This window comes from Taudactylus pleione, unplaced genomic scaffold, assembly GCF_031769625.1.
Source record: "Taudactylus pleione unplaced genomic scaffold, aTauple2 ptg000038l, whole genome shotgun sequence".
Taxonomy (NCBI): Eukaryota; Metazoa; Chordata; class Amphibia; order Anura; family Myobatrachidae; genus Taudactylus; species Taudactylus pleione.
The window spans coordinates 5,513,210-5,535,416 of record NW_028284440.1 but is presented as its reverse complement, the minus strand read 5'-3'; the positions used below and the strand labels follow the sequence as shown (position 1 = coordinate 5,535,416).

General features: G+C 45.3%; 1 protein-coding gene across 1 annotated transcript in view; it reads right to left on the bottom strand.

The window, feature by feature from the left end:
• The window catches only part of TPH2 (tryptophan hydroxylase 2), a 420,033-nt gene that overhangs the window by 342,105 nt on the left and 55,721 nt on the right, over positions 1–22,207 (bottom strand). Inside the window, exon 3 of the mRNA XM_088452471.1 lies at positions 2,694–2,877. Coding sequence (XP_088308597.1) covers positions 2,694–2,877 — 184 coding nt within the window. The remainder of the gene's footprint in view (positions 1–2,693; positions 2,878–22,207) is intronic.

Sequence of the window (22,207 nt, the reverse complement as noted above, 5' to 3'; positions counted from 1 at the left end):
TTAATATACATATGTCAGTTTATCTGTTAAGAACAGGCAACTGCCATCAGGGGGACTTGTTATAGGAGACCCAGCTCTGTCTTCCCAAAGTTCTCTCTCCCAAACCCCTTCTTTCTTTGCTCAGCCAGCTGAAAGACCAGTTGTCACACACACACATTTGATCCGAAGACTAGAGATCACTACCACTGTTTCCTGGGTCAGGTTACAGCCTGAATCTTATATGTAAATGAACAAAGACTGTGAACACACGTGTTGAGACTGCTGCCTGAACAACATCTAAGCCAGGCCTGTGACCTCCAAGAACATAAGTATCATTTCATTATATTATATTGTTTTTATGTGTGTAATTGCATATATTGTTTTGTAGTTAATTGTAGCAGGGATATATACAGTATGTACTGTGTAATCCTACTTTGATAAACTAATATTATACAGAGAACTCTGTGGCTGTTTTATGTTATTTCATGTGATGATAGGATGTATATAGTGGGGACTAAAATTTATAAAGCAAAGAACAATATAAGGAATTAAAGGGAATATAATAATCCCCTAACACTATTGCATTAAGCCCTAGTCGACTGTTGTTTTCTTGAATAACCTTCATTGACTAATGCAAAATATAAAACATGATAGTAGGGAATGGGATTGAAATACTGGCGGCTATTTAGCTGCCAGTTCAAATCCCGACCACGGAAGCCCATCAGGAGGAGATCCCGATGAAAGAATGTAAGTTTCTTAATCCTCCCCACTCCCCCCTCTAACCCTTGATGGTGCCTAACCCCAAAACTCCAGGGGTGGTGCATAACCCTAAGTACTACGCATGCTCAGTGGAGCTGATCGGGAGTGACAGTGCATCAGCACTACACTGATGCACTGCGTGCTGTACACAACCAGTGCGGCTTTTGACATGCCTGGCATGTATGGGCTAGTGGTGAGGGCGACTGCAATGCAAGCATGAGCGTCCCGGGTTTGAGCCCTAGTAAGGGACATTTTTTTTTTTTTATAAATCTTCACTACAGGACTTGGTGGTGTGTGAGTTCTGTCATTTATACAGGTATGTGTGTTAACCAAAAAGACGCACTCCCCGCATTGCATATAGCCAGAGCAATTGAAGTTCAGTATTATTATCAAAGCCAACTGAACTCAATACATTGTCCATGTGATGCACTGTCACTCTCGATCAGCTCCACTGGGCATGCGCAGTACTATGAGACTCAATACGCCACAGCATAGCGTGACTAGCAGGGCGCTACATGGCGTATGGAGTGGCTCCACTCAGCATGCGCCAGAGATCCCATGTGCAACCCCCGAAGCTGGCAGCCACCACAGCGCCAACATGCCAACAGTGCCACAAGTGTGCCTCTTAAAATGCACAGTCAGTTTGTAATACAGAGACCCCACTTTCAAACAGACCCCACTACTCGTTTCTAAAGTCATGAAATTACTATAGTGTCTAAGTCTGGGACAGCACCGACATTGACGCAAGTGTGCAGCTACAAGTACATATATACACAGTTCCCCACCATTAGAGAATAATTAATCCCGTCTCATAGAAAGCTGTGCGTGCGTCTCATTAATGTACAGTGGACCTCATTCAGAGGTGCTCACAAAATGCGAGCGCTCGCTCTGAATGAGGACGGCCGCATCTATTTTGCGGCCCAGCCTCCTGGCCGCTCGCTAGTCTGTGGGTGACCACCCACAGCTTTACCAGTGTCCAGGTTGATGGTCGCGATGGTCAAGACCATCGCGACCATCGGGGTTTGCGACGAGATCTTTGTGGTAGGATCTCGTCTGCCGCAAGCCCAGTGAGCTTTTGGCTCTATTAGAGCCGGAAGCTCACCACTGACATCACTCGTGATGTCAGTGGGGCCGCCCCCAAATGGCAGGCGTTCCGTCGGGAATGCCTCCATTTGGCAATCCACCCCCCCGCCCCGTCCTACAAAAGGGTGCGAGCTGTCGATCACCATCGACAGCCACCCCTTTTGTAGTAAGCCTCGGAAGGAGTTAATTTCTCTCTCGCTCTGGGGCCTGCACACACGCAGTGCAGCCACTGCGCATGTGCAGGGCTTCTACATCGACCCGCTTGCAAGCGCATCGGCGCTTGAGAGCGGGTCTGAATGATACCCAGTATCGGTTATACAGTCATAAGAACACGCCAATTACACTACTGTATAGTTATGTACAGTATGTGTACTGATTTGCATCCTGTTCTAAGAGCTTATATGATATTAAACTGATTGGTTGTGCGAACATGCAATATGCAAATACACTGTGTGAATGTGATATCCATCCAATTTAACAGTATGGTATTCAGTAGTACAAATTACATCAGTGGAGCCCTCTCCACCCAGCGGTTAAGCGGGGTATTACATGCCGTAGCGTATCTTTCGTTGTAGAATACCACTGTACGCCAAAGTACAACCATCACGTAACGTTCCATGGCGCAACACAGAGGCCTGAATGACGCGCTATGAGCAACAAACTAGCTGGGCCCATCTGTACCATTTTTTGTCAGTCCGACCATAAATCCTGACATGGAATAAGAACTTTAACATAGATATTTGTGAGTGTGTCATTTCATATTGGGCCATATAATAATTTCAATATGTTAAAATGCGGAGTTTTACAATCTGACAAAATGTAGATACTGTAATTACAGAAAGCAATCATTATCTATGAAATAGAAGTCTTGCCTTCATCTTCTCTCCATTTCCTCTCTGCTGGATTCAAAGAAATGATGTTCGGCTGAAGCTTTATCAGATGAATTAGATCCTGGTATTTTTTCTTAGTGCATTCAAATTCTATGTAGATCTCAGCCTCCGAGCTGCCTTTTTTGGACTTCCTTGACTCAATATGTATAATGCTGACATATTTTTCCTGCAGACACAAAGAATAAAGAACAATGAATATATGAGAGCAAATAATAATCCCATGTTGCTGTATTTTTAATTGGGGTTGGGAGAGAAACTTTAGTAATGTACACAATAGTGTTAAGGTTTCAGGGCTTTATTATTACATTTGATTTACACCTTCAGACATATGCAATGTATTTTTCTTAGTACTGCATGCCTTGCTTTACATGTCCAGCTTCTTCAGTGTTATTCTGGACTTGTGCAGGTTGAGGGTCTTGAATTAATGAATAACTGAAAATGTAGGCATGTGGCATGTTTCTAATAGAGACAATAAAAACGAGGATAATGTAATGACACTTTTATTTTGTAGTACCTAACAACCTGATTCCAGCGCTGTAAATTTTAAACATGAGGGAAATGTATTTAGTTCATGTGATATTATAAAAATCAAAAAATGCTGAACCAATGTCTCAAATTATTAAGAGAAATAATAGAAGAAAATTTCACTGTTCTCTACATCAAACATATTAAAACACAATGTTATTAAATGAAGGCATTGTCACCAGGGTGGCTTTGTAGCTAAGAAACATAGCTGTAATTATTTTCCACAGAAACGTATAATACATTTTTTAACTAGACCCAGTGTACTTATTCTGAATCTCCAGACTCCATTCTGTGCCTATGTAATTTAAATGCTATATTGTCTGTTTATTGTAAACCGGTAGTAGGCATGACTGGTCATGTCACCACACACTGTGGTCAGTAATTGGTGGAAAATATGCAGCAGCTGTCAAGCATAGAGAATTATAATGCTATTTGTTGTCTATATATATATATATATATATATATATATATATATATATATTAGGGGTGTGCACCGGCCACTTTTCGTGTTTTGTGTTTTGGTTTTGGATCTGGATCTTTCTTCGTGTTTTGGATCTGGATTGGTTTTGCCAAAACCACCCTTCCGTGTTTTGGGTTCTGGGTTTTGTGTTTTGGATCTGTATTTTTTTGAAAAAAAGCATAAAAACAGCTAAAATCACAGAATTTGTAGGTTTTTCTGCTCCTATGCTATTATTAACCTCAATAACCTTAATTTCCACTCATTTCCAGTCTATTCTGAACACCTCACACCTCACAATAGTGTTTTTATGTCCAAAAGGTTGCACCGAGGTAGCTGGATGACTATGCTAAGCGACACGAGTGGGCGGCACAAACACGTGACCCATCTAGGAGTGACACTGCAGTGGCAGACAGGATGGCAGTTAGAAAAACTAGGCCCCAAACTGTACATAATGCAAAGAAAAAAAGAGGTGCAAGATGGAATTGTCCTTGGGCCCTCCCACCCACCCTTATGTTGTATAAACAGGACATGCACACTTTAACAAATCAATCATTTCAGCGCCAGGGTCTGCCACACAACTGTGGCTGAAATGATTGGTTCGTTTGGGCCCCCACAAAACAAGCTGGCAATTAATGTGTCCCTGCACAAACTGGCTCTACGGAGGCAAGATGTCATCCTCATCCTCCTCATCCACCGATTCCTCACCCTCTTCAGTGTGTACATCCTCATCCTCACAAAGTATTAACTCGTCCCCACTTGAATCCACCACCACAGGTCCCTCTGTACGTTCTGGAGGCTGGTCTCCCTGGAAGAGCTGATAATTCATTTTGATGAACATCATCTTCTCCACATTCTGTGGAAGCAACCTCCTACGCCTTTCGCTGACAAGGTTCCCGGCTGCACTAAACACTCTTTCGGAGTACACACTGGAGGGGGGGCAACTCAGGTAAAATAGAGCCAGTTTGTACAGGGGCCTCCAAATTGCCTCTTTTTCCTGCCAGTACAGGTATGGACTGTCTGACATGCCTACTTGGATGCTGTCACCGATGTAATCCTCCACCATTCTGTCAATGGTGACAGTATCATATGCAGTGACAGTAGACATGTCAGAAATTGTTGCCAGGTCCTTCAGTCCGGACCAGATGTCCAAACTTGGTCCTGCCTGCCCTGCATCACCGCCAGCGGGTTGCTTAGGATACCTAAGTTTTTTCCTGGCAGCCCCAGTTGCGGGAGAAAATGAAGAAGGAGCCGTTGACGTGTCACGTTCCGCTTCAGCTGACAGTGTGTTCACCAGCAGGTCTTTGCACCTCTGCAGGCTTGTGTCGGCCGGAAAGAGAGACACCACATAGGCTTTAAACCTAGGATCGAGCACGGTGGCCAAAATGTAGTGGTCTGATTTCAACAGATTGACCACCCTGGAATCCTGGCAAAGCGAATGAAGGGCTTCATCCACAAGTCCCACATGCCGAGCGGAATCGCTCCGTCTTAGCTCCTCCTTCACTTTCTCCAGCTGCTTCTGCAAAAGCCTGATGAGGGGAATGACCTGACTCAAGCTGGCAGTGTCTGAACTGACTTCACGTGTGGCAAGTTCGAAGGGCTGAAGAACCTTGCACAACACGGAAATCATTCTCCACTGCGCTTGAGTCAGGTGCATACCCCCTCCTTTGCCTATGTCATAGGTGGATGTATAGGCTTGTATGGCCTTTTGCTGCTCCTCCATCCTCTGAAGCATATAGAGGGTTGAGTTCCACCGCGTCACAACCTCTTGCTTCAGGTGATGGCGGGGCAGGTTCAAGAGTGTTTGCTGGCGCTCCAGTCTTCAGCACGCAGTCGCTGAATGGCGAAAGTGGCCAGAAATTTTTCGGGCCACCCAAAGCGTCTCCTGCACGCCCCTGTCGCTTTTCAGAAAATTCTGCACCACCAAGTTTATTGTGTGAGCAAAACATGGGACGTGCTGGAATTTGCCCAGATGTAATGCCCGCACAATATTGGTGGCGTTGTCAGATATCACAAATCCCCAGGAGAGTCTAAGTGGGGTAAGCCACTGGGCGATGATTTCCCTCAGTTTCTCTAAGAGGTTGTCGGCGGTGTGCCTCTTACTGAAACCGGTGATACACAGCGTAGCCTGCCTTGTAACGAGCTGGCGTTTCTGAGATGCTGCTACTGGTGACGCTGCTGCTGTTGCTGCGTAAGGTGATACATCTACCCAGTGGGCTGTCACAGTCATATAGTCCTTAGTTTGCCCTGTTCCACTTGTCCACATGTCCGTGGTTAAGTGGACATTGTGTACAACGGCATTTTTCAGGACACTGAGGACACTTTTTCTGACGTTTCTGTACAGTCTCGGTATCGCCTGCCTAGTGAAGTGGAATCTAGACGGGATTTGGAACCGGGGACACACTACCTCCATCAATTGTCTAAATCCCACTGCACTAATGGCGGATACCGGACGCACGTCTAACACCAACATAGCAGTCAAGGCCTCAGTTATACGTTTTGCTTCAGGATGACTGCTGTCGTACTTCATCCTCCTCGCTAAGGACTGTTGGAGGGTCAATTGTTTAGTAAAAGTAGTGGTGTTCCTACTTCCTCTCTGGGATGATGAACGACTCCCAGCAGCAGCAGCAGCAACAGCAGCAGCGGCAGCAGTAGGCGTAGCAATGCAGGATCCTCCGGAGGAATCCCGGATAGGAGAGTCAGTCATGCCAGTGATATGGCCTGCAGGACTACTTCCGATCCTGACTAAGGAGGAAATTGACGAGGAGGGAGTTGACGGTGTGGTTTGCAGGCGCTTGGATACAACAGGACAACGGGATTTAGGTGTCCCTGGACTGCTTACGGTCTGAGCCAAAGTTTCTGAACTTGACAGTAACTTTTTATGAACGCGCTGCAGGTGCCGTATAAGGGAGGATGTTCCTAGGTGGTTGACGTCCCTACCCCTACTTATTTCACCTTTACATATGGTACATATGGCAAGACAGTTGTTGTCCGGATTTGGATAGAAATATTGCCAGACCAAAGAGGTGGAATGTTTGGTCTTCTGCCCAGGCATGACCGTGATGGGCTTTTTCATCCCACGGACAACAACTGTCTCCCCCGGAGCCTGATTTAAACAAACCACATCACCATCAGAATCCTCCTCGCCAACTTCCTCCTCAGCGCCAGCTACACCAGTATCCTCATCCTGTTGTACTTCAACAGTGACATCTTCAATTTGCATATCAGCAAGTGGACTGTGGGTGCTCCTTTCAGCACTTGCAGGGGGCGTGCAAATGGTGGAAAGAGCCACCTCTTCCCGTCCAGTGCTGGGAAGGTCAGGCATCGCAACCACCACCACACTTGGACTCTCCTTGGGGATTTGTGATATCTTCTTAGAAAGCACAGTTCTTCGCTGTGCTTTTGCCAGCTTAACTCTTTTGATTTTTTTAGTGGGAGGAGTGCTTCCATCGTCATGTGAAGCTGAACCACTAGTCATGAACATACTAGGGATCGACCTTAGCCGTTCCTTGCCACTCCGTGTCGTAAATGGCATATTGGCAAGTTTACGTTTCTCTTCAGCTGATTTAAATGTCTTTTTCAAGGTCATTTTCCTGAACTTTGCCATTTGGGATTGTATGTGCCCTCTACTATGACATTGGGCATCGGCCTTGGCAGACGACGTTGATGGCATGTTATCGTCTATGTCATGACTAGTGGCAGCAGCTTCAGCACTAGGAGGAAGTGGTTCTTGATCTTTCTCTATTTTATTTTTATCGGAGAAAGTTTGGTCCTCCATTTATGTTATATCGATTTGATATATACGTGCGGCTAAACACAGAAAATAATTTTTTTTTTGGTTTGGACTGGAGTGTACTTTGTGGGTTACAGCACCCTTTAACGGTCAAGCCAGCCGGCCCTTTACTTATGACACAGGCGCACTCTTGGCACTACTTTGTTGATGCACGTGCGGCTACTGCGCACACAATTCACAAACACAGAAAATAATTTTTTTTTGGTTTGGACTGGAGTGTACTTTGGGGGTTACAGCACCCTTTAACGGTCAAGCCAGCCGGCCCTTTACTTATGACACAGGCGCACGCTTGGCACTACTTTGTTGATGCACGTGCGGCTACTGCGCACACAATTCACAGACACAGAAAATAATTTTTTTTTGGTTTGGACTGGAGTGTACTTTCGGGGGTTACAGCACCCTTTAACGGTCAAGCCAGCCGGCCCTTTACTTATGACACAGGCGCACGCTTGGCACTACTTTGTTGATGCACGTGCGGCTACTGCGCACACAATTCACAAACACAGAAAATAATTTTTTTTTGGTTTGGACTGGAGTGTACTTTCGGGGGTTACAGCACCCTTTAACGGTCAAGCCAGCCGGCCCTTTACTTATGACACAGGCGCACGCTTGGCACTACTTTGTTGATGCACGTGCGGCTACTGCGCACACAATTCACAAACACAGAAAATAATTTTTTTTTAGGTTTGGACTGGAGTGTACTTTCGGGGGTTACAGCACCCTTAACGGTCAAGCCAGCCGGCCCTTTACTTATGACACAGGCGCACGCTTGGCACTACTTTGTTGATGCACGTGCGGCTACTGCGCACACAATTCACAAACACAGAAAATAATTTTTTTTTTGGTTTGGACTGGAGTGTACTTTCGGGGGTTACAGCACCCTTAACGGTCAAGCCAGCCGGCCCTTTACTTATGACACAGGCGCACGCTTGGCACTACTTTGTTGATGCACGTGCGGCTACTGCGCACACAATTCACAAACACAGAAAATAATTTTTTTTTGGTTTGGACTGGAGTGTACTTTCAGGGGTTACAGCACCCTTTAACGGTCAAGCCAGCCGGCCCTTTACTTATGACACAGGCGCACGCTTGGCACTACTTTGTTGATGCACGTGCGGCTACTGCGCACACAATTCACAAACACAGAAAATAATTTTTTTTTGGTTTGGACTGGAGTGTACTTTCGGGGGTTACAGCACCCTTTAACGGTCAAGCCAGCCGGCCCTTTACTTATGACACAGGCGCACTCTTGGCACTACTTTGTTGATGCACGTGCGGCTACTGCGCACACAATTCACAAACACAGAAAATAATTTTTTTTTAGGTTTGGACTGGAGTGTACTTTCGGGGGTTACAGCACCCTTAACGGTCAAGCCAGCCGGCCCTTTACTTATGACACAGGCGCACGCTTGGCACTACTTTGTTGATGCACGTGCGGCTACTGCGCACACAATTCACAAACACAGAAAATAATTTTTTTTTGGTTTGGACTGGAGTGTACTTTCGGAGGTTACAGCACCCTTTAACGGTCAAGCCAGCCGGCCCTTTACTTATGACACAGGCGCACGCTTGGCACTACTTTGTTGATGCACGTGCGGCTACTGCGCACACAATTCACAAACACAGAAAATAATTTTTTTTTTGGTTTGGACTGGAGTGTACTTTCGGGGGTTACAGCACCCTTAACGGTCAAGCCAGCCGGCCCTTTACTTATGACACAGGCGCACGCTTGGCACTACTTTGTTGATGCACGTGCGGCTACTGCGCACACAATTCACAAACACAGAAAATAATTTTTTTTTTGGTTTGGACTGGAGTGTACTTTCGGGGGTTACAGCACCCTTAACGGTCAAGCCAGCCGGCCCTTTACTTATGACACAGGCGCACGCTTGGCACTACTTTGTTGATGCACGTGCGGCTACTGCGCACACAATTCACAAACACAGAAAATAATTTTTTTTTGGTTTGGACTGGAGTGTACTTTCGGGGGTTACAGCACCCTTTAACGGTCAAGCCAGCCGGCCCTTTACTTATGACACAGGCGCACGCTTGGCACTACTTTGTTGATGCACGTGCGGCTACTGCGCACACAATTCACAAACACAGAAAATATATTATTTTTTTAGCACTTGGGGGGAGCACCCCTGATGGACAGAGCACCCCCTGGACAACACTACAGCACCCCTTTAGGACTGGGACACTGCACAGGACTTTGGAGTGGACACAGCCCCTATGGAGAACTGACTGCACAACACAGTCCAGCCAGCCCCTATGGACTTTGAAGTAGTGGACACAGCCCCTATTAACAACAGCAGCACAGCACAACACAGCCAGCCCCTATGGACTTTGAAGTAGTGGACAACAGCAGCACTACACTACACTACACTACACAGCACTAACTCCCACCCTCCCTCTTCACTGTCCACAGCCGAGTGAGAAAATGGCGCCGACGCGGGTACCTTATATAGGATCCAAAACCCGCGAGACTCGGAAGGCGGGATGATGACGTTTTGCCTCGATGTCAGATCCGAGTCAGGCGGGAAAAGTCGAGCCTGACTCGGATCGGACTCGGATCGGGGGGGTTCGGATTTCAGAAATCCGAACCCGCTCACCCCTAATATATATATATATATATTATGCCATGATTGTGCTGCTGTCTGCAGGCACCCAGACAGGCAGGAATACCTGCAAACACTGGGCCTGATTCAGAGTAGGGGTGTGCACCGGCCACTTTTCGTGTTTTGTGTTTTGGTTTTGGATCTGGATTTTTCTTCATGTTTTGGATCTGGATTGGTTTTGCCAAAACCACCCTTCCGTGTTTTGGGTTCTGGGTTTTGTGTTTTGGATCTGTATTTTTTTTTAAAAAAGCATAAAAACAGCTAAAATCACAGAATTTGTGTGTTTTTCTGCTCCTATGCTATTATTAACCTCAATAACCTTAATTCCCACTCATTTCCAGTCTATTCTGAACACCTCACACCTCACAATAGTGTTTTTATGTCCAAAAGGTTGCACCGAGGTAGCTGGATGACTATGCTAAGTGACACGAGTGGGCGGCACAAACACGTGGCCCATCTAGGAGTGACACTGCAGTGGCAGACAGGATGGCAGTTTGAAAAACTAGGCCCCAAACAGTACATAACGCAAAGAAAAAAAAGAGGTGCAAGATGGAATTGTCCTTGGGCCCTCCCACACACCATTATGTTGTATAAACAGGACATGCACACTTTAACAACCCAATCATTTCAGCGCCAGGGTCTGCCACACGACTGTGGCTGAAATGATTGGTTCGTTTGGGCCCCCACAAAACAAGCTGGCAATTAATCTGTCCCTGCACAAACTGGCTCTACAGAGGCAAGATGTCGTCCTCATCCTCCTCATTCACCGATTCCTTACCCTCTTCAGTGTTGTGTACATCCTCATCCTCACAGAGTATTAATTCGTCCCCGCTGGAATCCACCACCACAGGTCCCTCTGTACGTTATGGAGGCTGGTCTCCCTGGAAGAGTTGATAATTCATTTTTATGAACATCATCTTCTCCACATTTTGTGGAAGCAACCTCCTACGCCTTTCGCTGACAAGGTTCCCGGCTGCACTAAACACTCTTTCGGAGTACACACTGGAGGGTGGCAACTCAGGTAAAATAGAGCCAGTTTGTACAGGGGCCTCCAAATTGCCTCTTTTTCCTGCCAGTACATGTACCGACTGTCTGACATGACTTGGATGCTGTCACCGATGTAATCCTTTAACAGACAGACGCACACTTGTCGCTGCTGCTTTGAGGATGCAGGTGCGGCTACAGCCCACACAATTCACAAAGACAGAAAAAAAAAAGAAGAATTTTTTTATTGTTTGTGGAGCGCACTTTGAAGGTTACACCACAGACAGACGCACGCTTGTCGCTGCTGCTTTGAGGATGCAGGTGGAATCTAGACGGGATTTGGAATCGGGGACACACTACCTCCATCAATTGTCTAAATCCCACTTCACTAATGGCGGATACCGGACGCACGTCTAACACCAACATAGCAGTCAAGGCCTCAGTTATACGTTTTGCTTCAGGATGACTGCTGTCATACTTCATCCTCCTCGCTAGGGACTGTTGGAGGGTCAATTGTTTAGTAAAAGTAGTGGTGTTCCTACTTCCTCTCTCATATGATGAACAACTCCCAGCAGCAGCAACAGCACTAGGAGGAAGTGGTTGTTGATCTTTCCCTATTTTATTTTTATCGGAGAAAGTTTGGTCCTCCATTTATGTTATATTGATATATACATGCAGCTAAGGTGCACACAAATGCAGAAAATATTTTTTTATTTTTGCTGGAGAGTAGTGCACTTTGTGGGTTACACCACCCTTTAAGAAATGAGCCAGCCGGCCCTTTACTTATGGGACACAGGCGCACGCTTGGCGCTGCTCCTTTGTTGATGCACATGCAGCCACAGTGCACACAATTCACAAACACAGAAAAAATGTTTTATTTTGTTTGGAGTGCCCTTTGGGGGTTACAGCACTCTTTAGCGGTCAATCCAGCCGGCCCTTTATTTATGGGACACAGGCGCACGCTTGGCACTACTTTGTTGATGCACGTGCGGCTACTGCGCACACAATTCACAAACACAGAAAATAATTTTTTTTTTGGTTTGGACTGGAGTGTACTTTCGGGGGTTGCAGCACCCTTAACGGTCAAGCCAGCTGGCCCTTTCCTTATGACACAGGCGCACGCTTGGCACTACTTTGTTGATGCACGTGCGGCTACTGCGCACACAATTCACAAACACAGAATATATATTTTTATTTTGTTTGGAGTGTACTTTGGGGGTTACAGCACCCTTTAACGGTCAAGCCAGCCGGCCCTTTACTTATGACACAGGCGCACGCTTGGCACTACTTTGTTGATGCACGTGCGGCTACTGCACACACAATTCACAAACACAGAAATTTATTTTTTTTTTGCACTTGGGGGGAGCACCCCTGATGGACAGAGCACCCCCTGGACAACACTACAGCACCCCTTTAGGACTGGAACCCTGCACAGGACTTTGGAGTGGACACAGCCCCTATGGACAACTGACTGCACAACACAGTCCAGCCAGCCCCTATGGACTTTGGAGGAGTGGACACAGCCCCTATGGACAACAGCAGCACAGCACAACACAGCCAGCCCCTATGGACTTTGGAGGAGGGGACACAGCCCCTATGGACAACAGCAGCACAGCACAACACAGCCAGCCCCTATGGACTTTGGAGGAGTGGACACAGCCCCTATGGACAACAGCAGCACAGCACAACACAGCCAACCCCTATGGACTTTGGAGGAGTGGACACAGCCCTTATGGACAACAGCAGCACAGCGCAGCGCAGCACAGCACAACACTACACTACACTGCACAGCCCAGCCAGCCCTAACTCCCACCCTCCCTCTTCACTGTCCACAGCCGAGTGAGAAAATGGCACCAACGAGGGTACCTTATATAGGATCCAAAACCCGCGAGACCCGGAAGGCGGGATGATGACGTTTTGCCTCGATTTCAGATCCGAGTTAGGCGGGAAAAGTCGAGCCTGACTCGGATCGGCCTGGGATCGGGGGGGCTCGGGGGGGTTCGGATTTCAGAAATCCGAACCCGCTCACCCCTAATTCAGAGCCGCTTGTAAGTGGCTGCTTGTTCGCTCCGAGCGATGTTCGCACATCTGCGCATGCGTATGGGTCATAATGCGCATGGGCCAAACAGTCAGTGCGGTCGGAAATCGTGTGTTCGCAAAATAGCGAGTGCCTGCTAATTTGAGTGACAGGATGAGGCGTTTGTGGGTGGTAACAGGGGAAGGTGCTTGAAAACGGGGAGTGGAGATCCGAACGCAGGCGTGCCAAACGGTCAAAGCGGGCATTTTAAGGGTGTGCATAATTAACAAAGCAGCGTCATCGACCACGTCACTTGGTTGTTTGTTAGCCTGAACTGTTCGCATGATTGCGGTAGGAAAATCCAACCACAAGCACTGTGAGCAGTTCAGACACCTTTCGATGTACTCGATTAATCTAATAAATAGCGGAGATGACGTATGATGCAAACGGCCAGGGGGCGTCTTTACAAAATAGCGAGCGCATATTTCGTTTGCTTGCTCAGACATAGAGGCGTCAACAGACCGCAAAGAGCGAGCGCTCTATTAAAATATCCGGCCCCTTTTTCTGAACGAGCGAGCGCAAATAGCGTCCGGCTCTGAATCAGGCCCACTGTTACAATTCCGAAACACAGAGCACCTATGTGTCACTGACTCATCTGTAACACACTGAAAGAGGAGGGCATATACAGCTTCTCTAACCTGTGTCAACCAAGTTAATGGTGTAGGCTATACATATATCAGGGCTGTAGGCAGGTATTTTATATTTCCATGGTATTTATAATAAAGGGACGTAAGTTTTCTTTCTTGCTCTGGGTTGCCTGTAAAGACCCCATTCTATTCCGAGAAACCAAACAACCAAGGATAACCATTGAAGCTTTATGTGTTTAGATCTACTCACATCAAAGAAAAACCTTCTGAATTAATTTATAACCCACATACATTAAGGAATGTTTGAGGAGGCAGATGAAGCAAGAACAAAGACCCATTATTATACGGAAACCTGGGGAGATGCAAAGCACTTTATTATTATTTTTTCCTGTGTTGTTGTTTATTTGATATTTTTACAATACATAATGTTCTCCATCTGTAAGACCTGTCACCATGCAAGTTATTAGAGTCTCCTTACATAAGTATAGACAACTGTATCACTGGACAATTGCATTACTATCTATATTAGAACATATACAGTATAAATATAAAATAAGATGGTGAAGATAACACATTCCTGTATACCTGCTATATGTCTTCTTAGTTATCAGTTAAATGTCATATTAGCCCTATTGCTTTGTTTTCTATTACACTGATGCTTTCTTTTGCTGCTATTTCAGTTGCTAATAATAAATAAATACATTTTGTTTAATCCTTGACAAAAGAAAAAAGAAAGTACAATTTAAATGCTTCAGTTATTTATTTAATATTTTTTTGGTTTTGTTAAAAAACTATGATTTTTTTCATATGAATCTCCCAAATTTGTTATGAAGTCGCCCCCTTCTGGACACTATGCTAGCTGCAGAAGCAACTAGAAAATACACGTAAATGTGTAAATATTATTTGGGAACTTTCAGGGTTTAGATGCATCTCACATTCTCAGACTTAACAGACAAAATGTCATGATTACTCACAGCCCCTTGCTTCATGGCTTGTACTTACAGTACAGAACATTAAAAATGCTATTTATATTACATTAATATAAACTGTTTTTAATAGCTTTTGGAATTCGTTTATTGTTATTTGGGCAAAAGAACAATACAACTAGGCCCTTTTCTGTTATTGCCATGCAATAAATGCATTCCAACAAACATAACTCCAAATTTGTGTGCCTAATTGCTAAGAGCATCGATGCTGTGTGTTTGGACGCAGCAGCAATGCCAATGCAGCAGGAGGAGTCTGAGGACAAAAGACTCCTCCTGCCAACATCACAGATTCGAGTTCTGTATCTGAAGACGCAGCATCGGATTGGCATTGTGCAGCCATTAGCCATCTGAGTAAGCCTAGGCTTACTCAGAATGACCACCTAAACTGCTTAGCCGGGGGCCCGAAAATCTGCATAAAAAGACGCACACCCAGTCCTCAGTACACCTACAAAACGCTAAACTTCACCGCCCCGCCCCCAAAATGGCAGCAGCTTGTCATTCATACTGCGGCTTAGGTGGCACTGCGAACGGGTTATGCACATGCACAGTCCCTCCCATAATCAGACTCGGACGCAAACTGTTGGGTTTGCGTACAAGTCTTAATCAGGCCTTTTATTTGGACCATATATAATACTTATATGTAAGAGTATGTGAATTTTAAAATATTTTCAATCACCAACAGCATGTTATAATACAGTATAATATAAAAAAATGCCTATAATATGCTGTAATAGTAAACGATGTTGTGGTAGAAATAATCAGCTTTATAAGACCTAAAGGAGACGATTCACTTAGGTATGATCAGTAAGCGATGTCACTCATGCCAAAACAGCATAGTTTTTCATAGTTGGTGGGTGGGAAAGTTGGTTACACATTTAAATGTTTTGTGCAAAACTTTGAGCAGTGGGACACTCTTCGCATTATAGCCACTGACTGCCCAGTTATTACCTAATTTATAAACAGCTGCTATGGAACTTCCTACTCCGGCATTTACTGAAAGCCATGCTGGTGCTTATTGAAGTAATGCAAGCAGGAACATGTAGTTTCATAAGAACTGTAAATCTAGTATAAATTACAGGAATCCCTAGAAGTCTGTCTATTACACAAATTAAAAAAAAAACATGGCAAACACAGAAATTTTAAAATTAAGTTTAATTGAAATAAAACATAGAAATACCTCATTTAACACATTCAAATCAAATGACTCTTCTTTCTTTGTTATGATGTAATGGATAATTATTTTCTAATTCAGTGGTAAATAAAAGAAAAACAACCAACGGATAATGGTAGACTGCTCAGCCCCCGCGCTGAATGACTGCAGTATTAATTGACAGTGATTTCCCTTAGATGTGTCAATCACAAGGACCCAGTGTGAGAAAACTATTGTGAATGGCAGCTAATAAGATTGTCAGTCAGTATTCTAGCATGGTCCTTAGTGGATTTTTCCCCCATTGCATAATGTTGAGGAGCAAAGAGAAAATATTTTTAGATTTTATAATTGGTGATTTATTATTTTTTTGGGGTGTCTATTTGAAATATAAAATTTTATATATTTTTTTACTATTTGGTGTAGTCTCCATTGTCGCTAGTTGTTGTGAGTGGTATACTGTTGTGAGGATCACCTAATATGGTGGTGCCCAGTGTCGATTACTGCAACATGACAAAGCTGAGGAGGTGATATGGATCCTGCACTCTGACTGCAGGAAAAGCAGGAGTAATGTGAGAGTTGAGAGGAGAAGCCTTCCTGTGGGAAGAGCCCAAGAGGTAGGCATACTGTATATAGATCCTTGAGGGCAAGGAATGGTAAAGAAGGGATGGATATCAGAATCTCAGTATCCAATGATGGAAGAACTTCTGACATTGAATTACTATTGCATCCAAACCATTCGATGGTAAAACCATCACAATGGTTCACTCATATGCAAGAGACCCATGGACCATACATGTGTTAGGATTTACGGTTAGCAAATCATCTTGGTGGCAGTTCCCAGTCATAGTTTGTACTGGGATACTGCATCATGTTCTGTCCTTGTTCTGGCTTTTTGCAGGAAGCTGGAAATCCTGTCTTGTCTGTGTTTATATCATAGTCTGTCATTCATGTCTGTCTGTGTGTCTGGTATCATGTACTTCACTAATTACTAACTGTCAGAGCTCAGGTGTACACATGCCTTTGATTAGGAAGTGCTCTCTCTAGGAATTGGTTCTGATTGGACCCTGCTTCCTTTAAGTTTCAGCCAGCCTTGCACTCCATGCCGGTTATACTGTCTGACAACCAGTGTATACATGTCTCTCAGAATTCTGAACTTTTGCTGGTCTCCCCAAGTTTCACAGTTCCAGTGTCCTGCACCTATCTGTCTGTTTAGTATCAGCCTGTGAAATATTCCCTGCTGCTGTCTGTGGCTCTTTCTTTCCAGAGTCCAGCCAAGGCGTGTCAGCCTGCTTCCTGCCTGTGTTCCTGTCATGCCAGAGCTTACCTGTCTGCCATATTGCTCCAGACACACCTCAGCCTGCATCTCACCTTGGCTGTCATAGCCTCACCACGGGCCGAAAGGCCGCATCATAGCCTGCATCTCATCTCGGCTGTCATATTCGCACCACGGCCCGCAAGGCCGCATCATAGTCTGCATCTCATCTCGGCTGTCATAGCCACATCACGGTCCGCAAGGCCAAATCATAGCCTGCATCTCATCTCGGCTGTCATAACCGCACCACGGCCCGCAAGGCCGCATCATAGCCTGCATCTCATCTCGGCTGTCATAGCCGCACCACAGCCCCGAAGGCCGCATCATAGCCTGCATCTCATCTCAGCTGTCATAGCCACACCATGGTCTGCAAGGCTGCATCATTTAGGTTCCACTTGCACCCCAGCCCTCAAGGCCGAACCTTGAACATTGTCACTTCAGCCACTAGTACTTGTCTGCATCTTGTTTGTCTAGTTCTTGTTTGTATCTTGCCTGTCAAGTCCTTGTTTGTTTCTCTGTCAGTCTTGTCATAGTCCAGTCTTGTCTTGTCATCCTGCTATTCACACTACAGTCCTGGGGCGGAATGTACTAACCTTGCGAAGTACAGCCGCGGGGCATGCTGGGAGGGATCCGATCGGATCCCTCATAGCAGCGTGATGCGGTAGAAGCCCATAGGCTTCTATAGGGTAACGCCAGCAAAAGCTGGCATAACCCTCCGCATCGGAGACCCGGCGGCCAGCTGATAATACATACGAAAAATGCGGTCCAGGAGAGACAAAATGTTCTGTTACTGGACTTCCCTCTTAATTTATGATTGCCATCACCTGTGTTGAAACACCTTTCTTATCAATTAACCATTTCAACATAGGTGATGGTAATCATTATTTAGGATGGAAGTCCAGGAACAGAGCATTTTGTCCCTCCTGGAATTTGTCATGTTGGGAGGTATGATTTAACCCAGGGGTTCCCAACCACGGTCCTCAAGGCACACTAACAGTCCAGGTTTTAGGGATAGCCATACTTGAGCACAAGTGACTTAATTAGTACCTCTAATTATTTTTGATTTAACCATCTGTGCACAATCATGGATATCACTAAAACCAGGACTTTTAGTGTGCCTTGAGGACCGAGGTTGGGAATCACTGATTTAACCACTACAAGATAAGAACACTGCATTCAAACCTCAAACAAGGAAAATAGCACTAGCCAATTGATCAATATTAAAAGCAGATGCAACAATGCCAACAATTAAGTGTCAACATATCAGACTGCTTACTTGAAATTAGGGACTGCTGGCAACTATTCAGTCCTCCTTTACAGCTTATGTTTCCAGAAGTTTGTTGTAGATTTGGAAGAAACTTCAAGGATTTGGAGAGTATGCCGAGCGCTGGCTTCCCGTACCCAACACGTGTCATACCAGTGGAGATGCAATTGGAAATGACATAACCCATCGAGTTATTACAGGATTTTTTCACATAATGCCCACTGTTAATTATAAAGGCAATCATCTTTGGTGTGTTTTTGTCTGTATGTTTAACTATGTTATAGTTAGGGGAACATTCATAGCCCGTTTTAAAAGGGGTAGGGTATGGGATACTGGTGTTTGGGATACCGGCGCTCGGGATCCAGGCGGTCAGAATCCGACGCTGGCATCCTAACTGGGTTAGGATACTGACACCTGCCGGTCAGTATCCTAACCCTCCTGCTCTCCCTAACCGTAACCCTAACCCTTCCTTATGCCTAAACCTCCCTCCCTAGTGCCTAAACCTAATCTCCCCCCTATTGCCTATCACTAACCCTCTCCCCTTGGTGCCTAAACCCTAGCCCTCACTCTAACCCCAGTACTTACAGTCAGGATGCCGGCGTCTGGATTCTGACAGATGTTGGGATTCCAGGGCCGGCATTCTAAGCGCCAGCAACCCGACTGTTGGCATTGCGATCGCACTACGATCCAGATGGTGTGCGTGAGTTAGCACTGCGGTCACAGATGCAGATAGGAATACAACGCAGAGTGAGTGACAGGCTGTGAGTGTTTGGGGGTGGTGACGGGGGAGTGGTCAGAGAAATGCAGGTGTGCCTGTCCGTTAGAACGTCGTTGCATGAGCGTGCATAACTTAGCCACTGCGATGGCAGCTTGAGTACTCACTGCGTGTGACGAGATTAGCAATTTCTAAGTAGGGTCTGACCTGTTGTAACTGTGCGTGAGGGGCCGATGTTACTCAATATTCCTGATGTATACGCAGGACTGCATGGTATTACGGATGTGAGATAGCGGTAGTGGGCGGCAGTTGGTGTCTCTATGCTGGCGGTGCGGAGGAATTATGATAGCATTCATTAGCATATTTTCGCAGCAGGTTTGCGAGCATAATCGCAGCTGCGATCGCAATAGCGATCTGTACTGAATCAGGCCCTATAACTACATCCCTGACACAAAGACACGACTGCCGCTGTATTAATCTCTGATTGGCTCTATATATTGTGAGATTGCCACAAAGCTCTGAGATCCAATCGGAGCAATTAATGCCTTTTGTATAGTGCTAGTAGGAGAGTCTGTGGCAGATCGCCTTCAAGAACATGCTGCAAAACAGCACTGCAACCAGGCAGTTCAGAGGAAGTAATAAGAAGAGCCATCAGAAAGCTATCACATTCACATCGAATGGAAAAACCAATGCCATTCCTACAGTGGAGCATCTCTGTAACAGGCGGAACACTGGAGAGCTGAGAGAGAGAGACTGAGCTGTGGGGATGTAGTTATGTTGCCGACAACCACAATGTTGACAGTCACACGGTCAACACCATAATGTGGAATGTCATACTAGTGACATGGTTAAAGTGTCAACAACCATATCAACACAGTCAAAGTGTCATCACAATCAAAATGTTGGTACAGTTAAAATGTCAACATTTACAATATTGACAGTCAATATGTGGACAAAAGAAATGTTAAGATTGGGGATAGGCTTAAAATTGGATGTCGACATTTTGATCATGTCAACATTTTGTCAAGTGGTGATATTTTTCAGGAACAGTCTGCTACCCAAAACTGTTCGAGAGGAGCTGCAAGGAAAGCTTGCAGGGTTGCAATCCAGAAAGAAAGTGTTGAGGGGAGAGAAGGAAGAGTTGATACAGTTTAGGCCAGACTCAGTGGCCCTCTGAGAGGAGCCTGCTGAGTATGTAAAAGGCTTGGCATTTCAAACAAGTTCCTGGCCTGAAATGGAGACTCCAGTCCTCTGTTCCAACTGGCATGTTAGCCCTGAATCCACTACAGATTACAGCGACAGATCTGCGGGAGTTTAAGAGAGGAGGGGGCCTGTGTGTAGACTCCATATGGCCCCCTCCTCTCTACTGTGCAGTAGACTCTGGCATTGTGCTAGAGCCTACTGTGCATGCATAGGTCTCCAGTAACATGGCTCCCGTGCCATGGTCCCAGAGACTTCTCTACTGTACATGCCAAATCTCCTGTAAAATGGTCACTAGGCAATTTTTACGGTGATTGTATGTATTTGAGATATTATTTGTAGATTGGCTAGCTGGAGAGGTTCCATAAAGGGGGAGCAGGGCTTTTAGTTATATTATTAATAGATCCCAATTTTATGGTGCAAGGTTCAGAGGTTGGGGAGTTTGGTATCCCGTAAGTTCTTTCTGCAATGTTGTTATTGTCCCTCTGTTTCCCTTTTTCCTTAAATATACTGAAAAATTGTTTCATTTATTTACCATATGTCAATTTCCTGGAAACTCCCTTAATTAATTACATATTGTTACTTTTTACAAACCCTTCTGTGTTAGTGTGGCTTTGTTCAGAGGTTTTGTGTCAGGTATAGTTCCCTGAGTTGCCCCTGATGAAAGAAATCCACAATCCTCACAAGACAGAAGCGAGATCTGATTGAAGCACTGTGTCATTGATGGGAGTTACACTCCCTAGAGAACGGCTGTTGCACTGGCATAATGGATAGGGTAGGAGGGCTAGGGTACCTCACTATTATACAGAGACAACTGAGATGCATGGCTTATTGTAGAGATGAGCATTTTGGTTTTGGCTTGGATATACCCGCCAAGATCGGATTTTAGAATGAGGCAATATGTCATCTTTCACAGACATCTTGGTACAAATGTCCATGAAAGATGACGTTTTGTGCTTGAAAGATGATGTTTTGCATCGTTCGGAGATCCTTACTTGGCAGGAAGATCTGAGCCAAAACCAAACTGCTCATCTCTAGTTTATAGTCTCTTGGATTGGGGAATAATGAGAATTTGGAAACACTCCCTTCACATAGAAGCAACAGCCTTATGCGCACTATACTTAGCCTGGTTTCCACTATCATAGGAAAACCACGCACTTTTTGTCTCTCTGCTATGGTTTGAACTAACCCAGGTTATGTAGCAGTGGGGATGGTTGTCCAAGAACCTTTCATCCTAAGGATGCTCCAGGCAGTGCCGTACTTCCTGAAATCGGCAGCCTCCCCCCCCCCCCCCATCAGCATGATGCCATAACGCCACATGTTCAGGGGTTGGGGCCAGCACAGGGTTCAGTGCCGCTCTGCTCTAGAACTGCGCCTAACTGTATCTAATTAGTTGCCAATTATCTGTCTTTGCAGAGAAATGGCAGTGGAGTTCTTAGTCTTCATAATGTAATCAATGTATTGCGAGATTTCAACGAAGCTCTTTGCCGCTGACTGCTGTAGTCCTACTCTGACAGACAGATCCATAGCTTTTAGCCCAGGTATGTGGGTTTTTTTTTCATTTTGATACATTTTATTTTAATTCCCATATCTAAGCCCGACTGGAACTTTAAAGGAAACTTTTGCATACATGTGCATAAGCCCACATTTACTTACATGTCTGAAGCGATGCAAAAAAAAATGTCACAGAGAGCACAATTATTCTCTTAGAGCCTTGGGATTGCATCTATTTGATGGCACCACTACTGACCCTACAGTAGTGGGAGCCAACTGGAGAGTGTACAGTGACAGTGCAGTAGGAAGTGTTTTGCTATGTATCTATACTTTA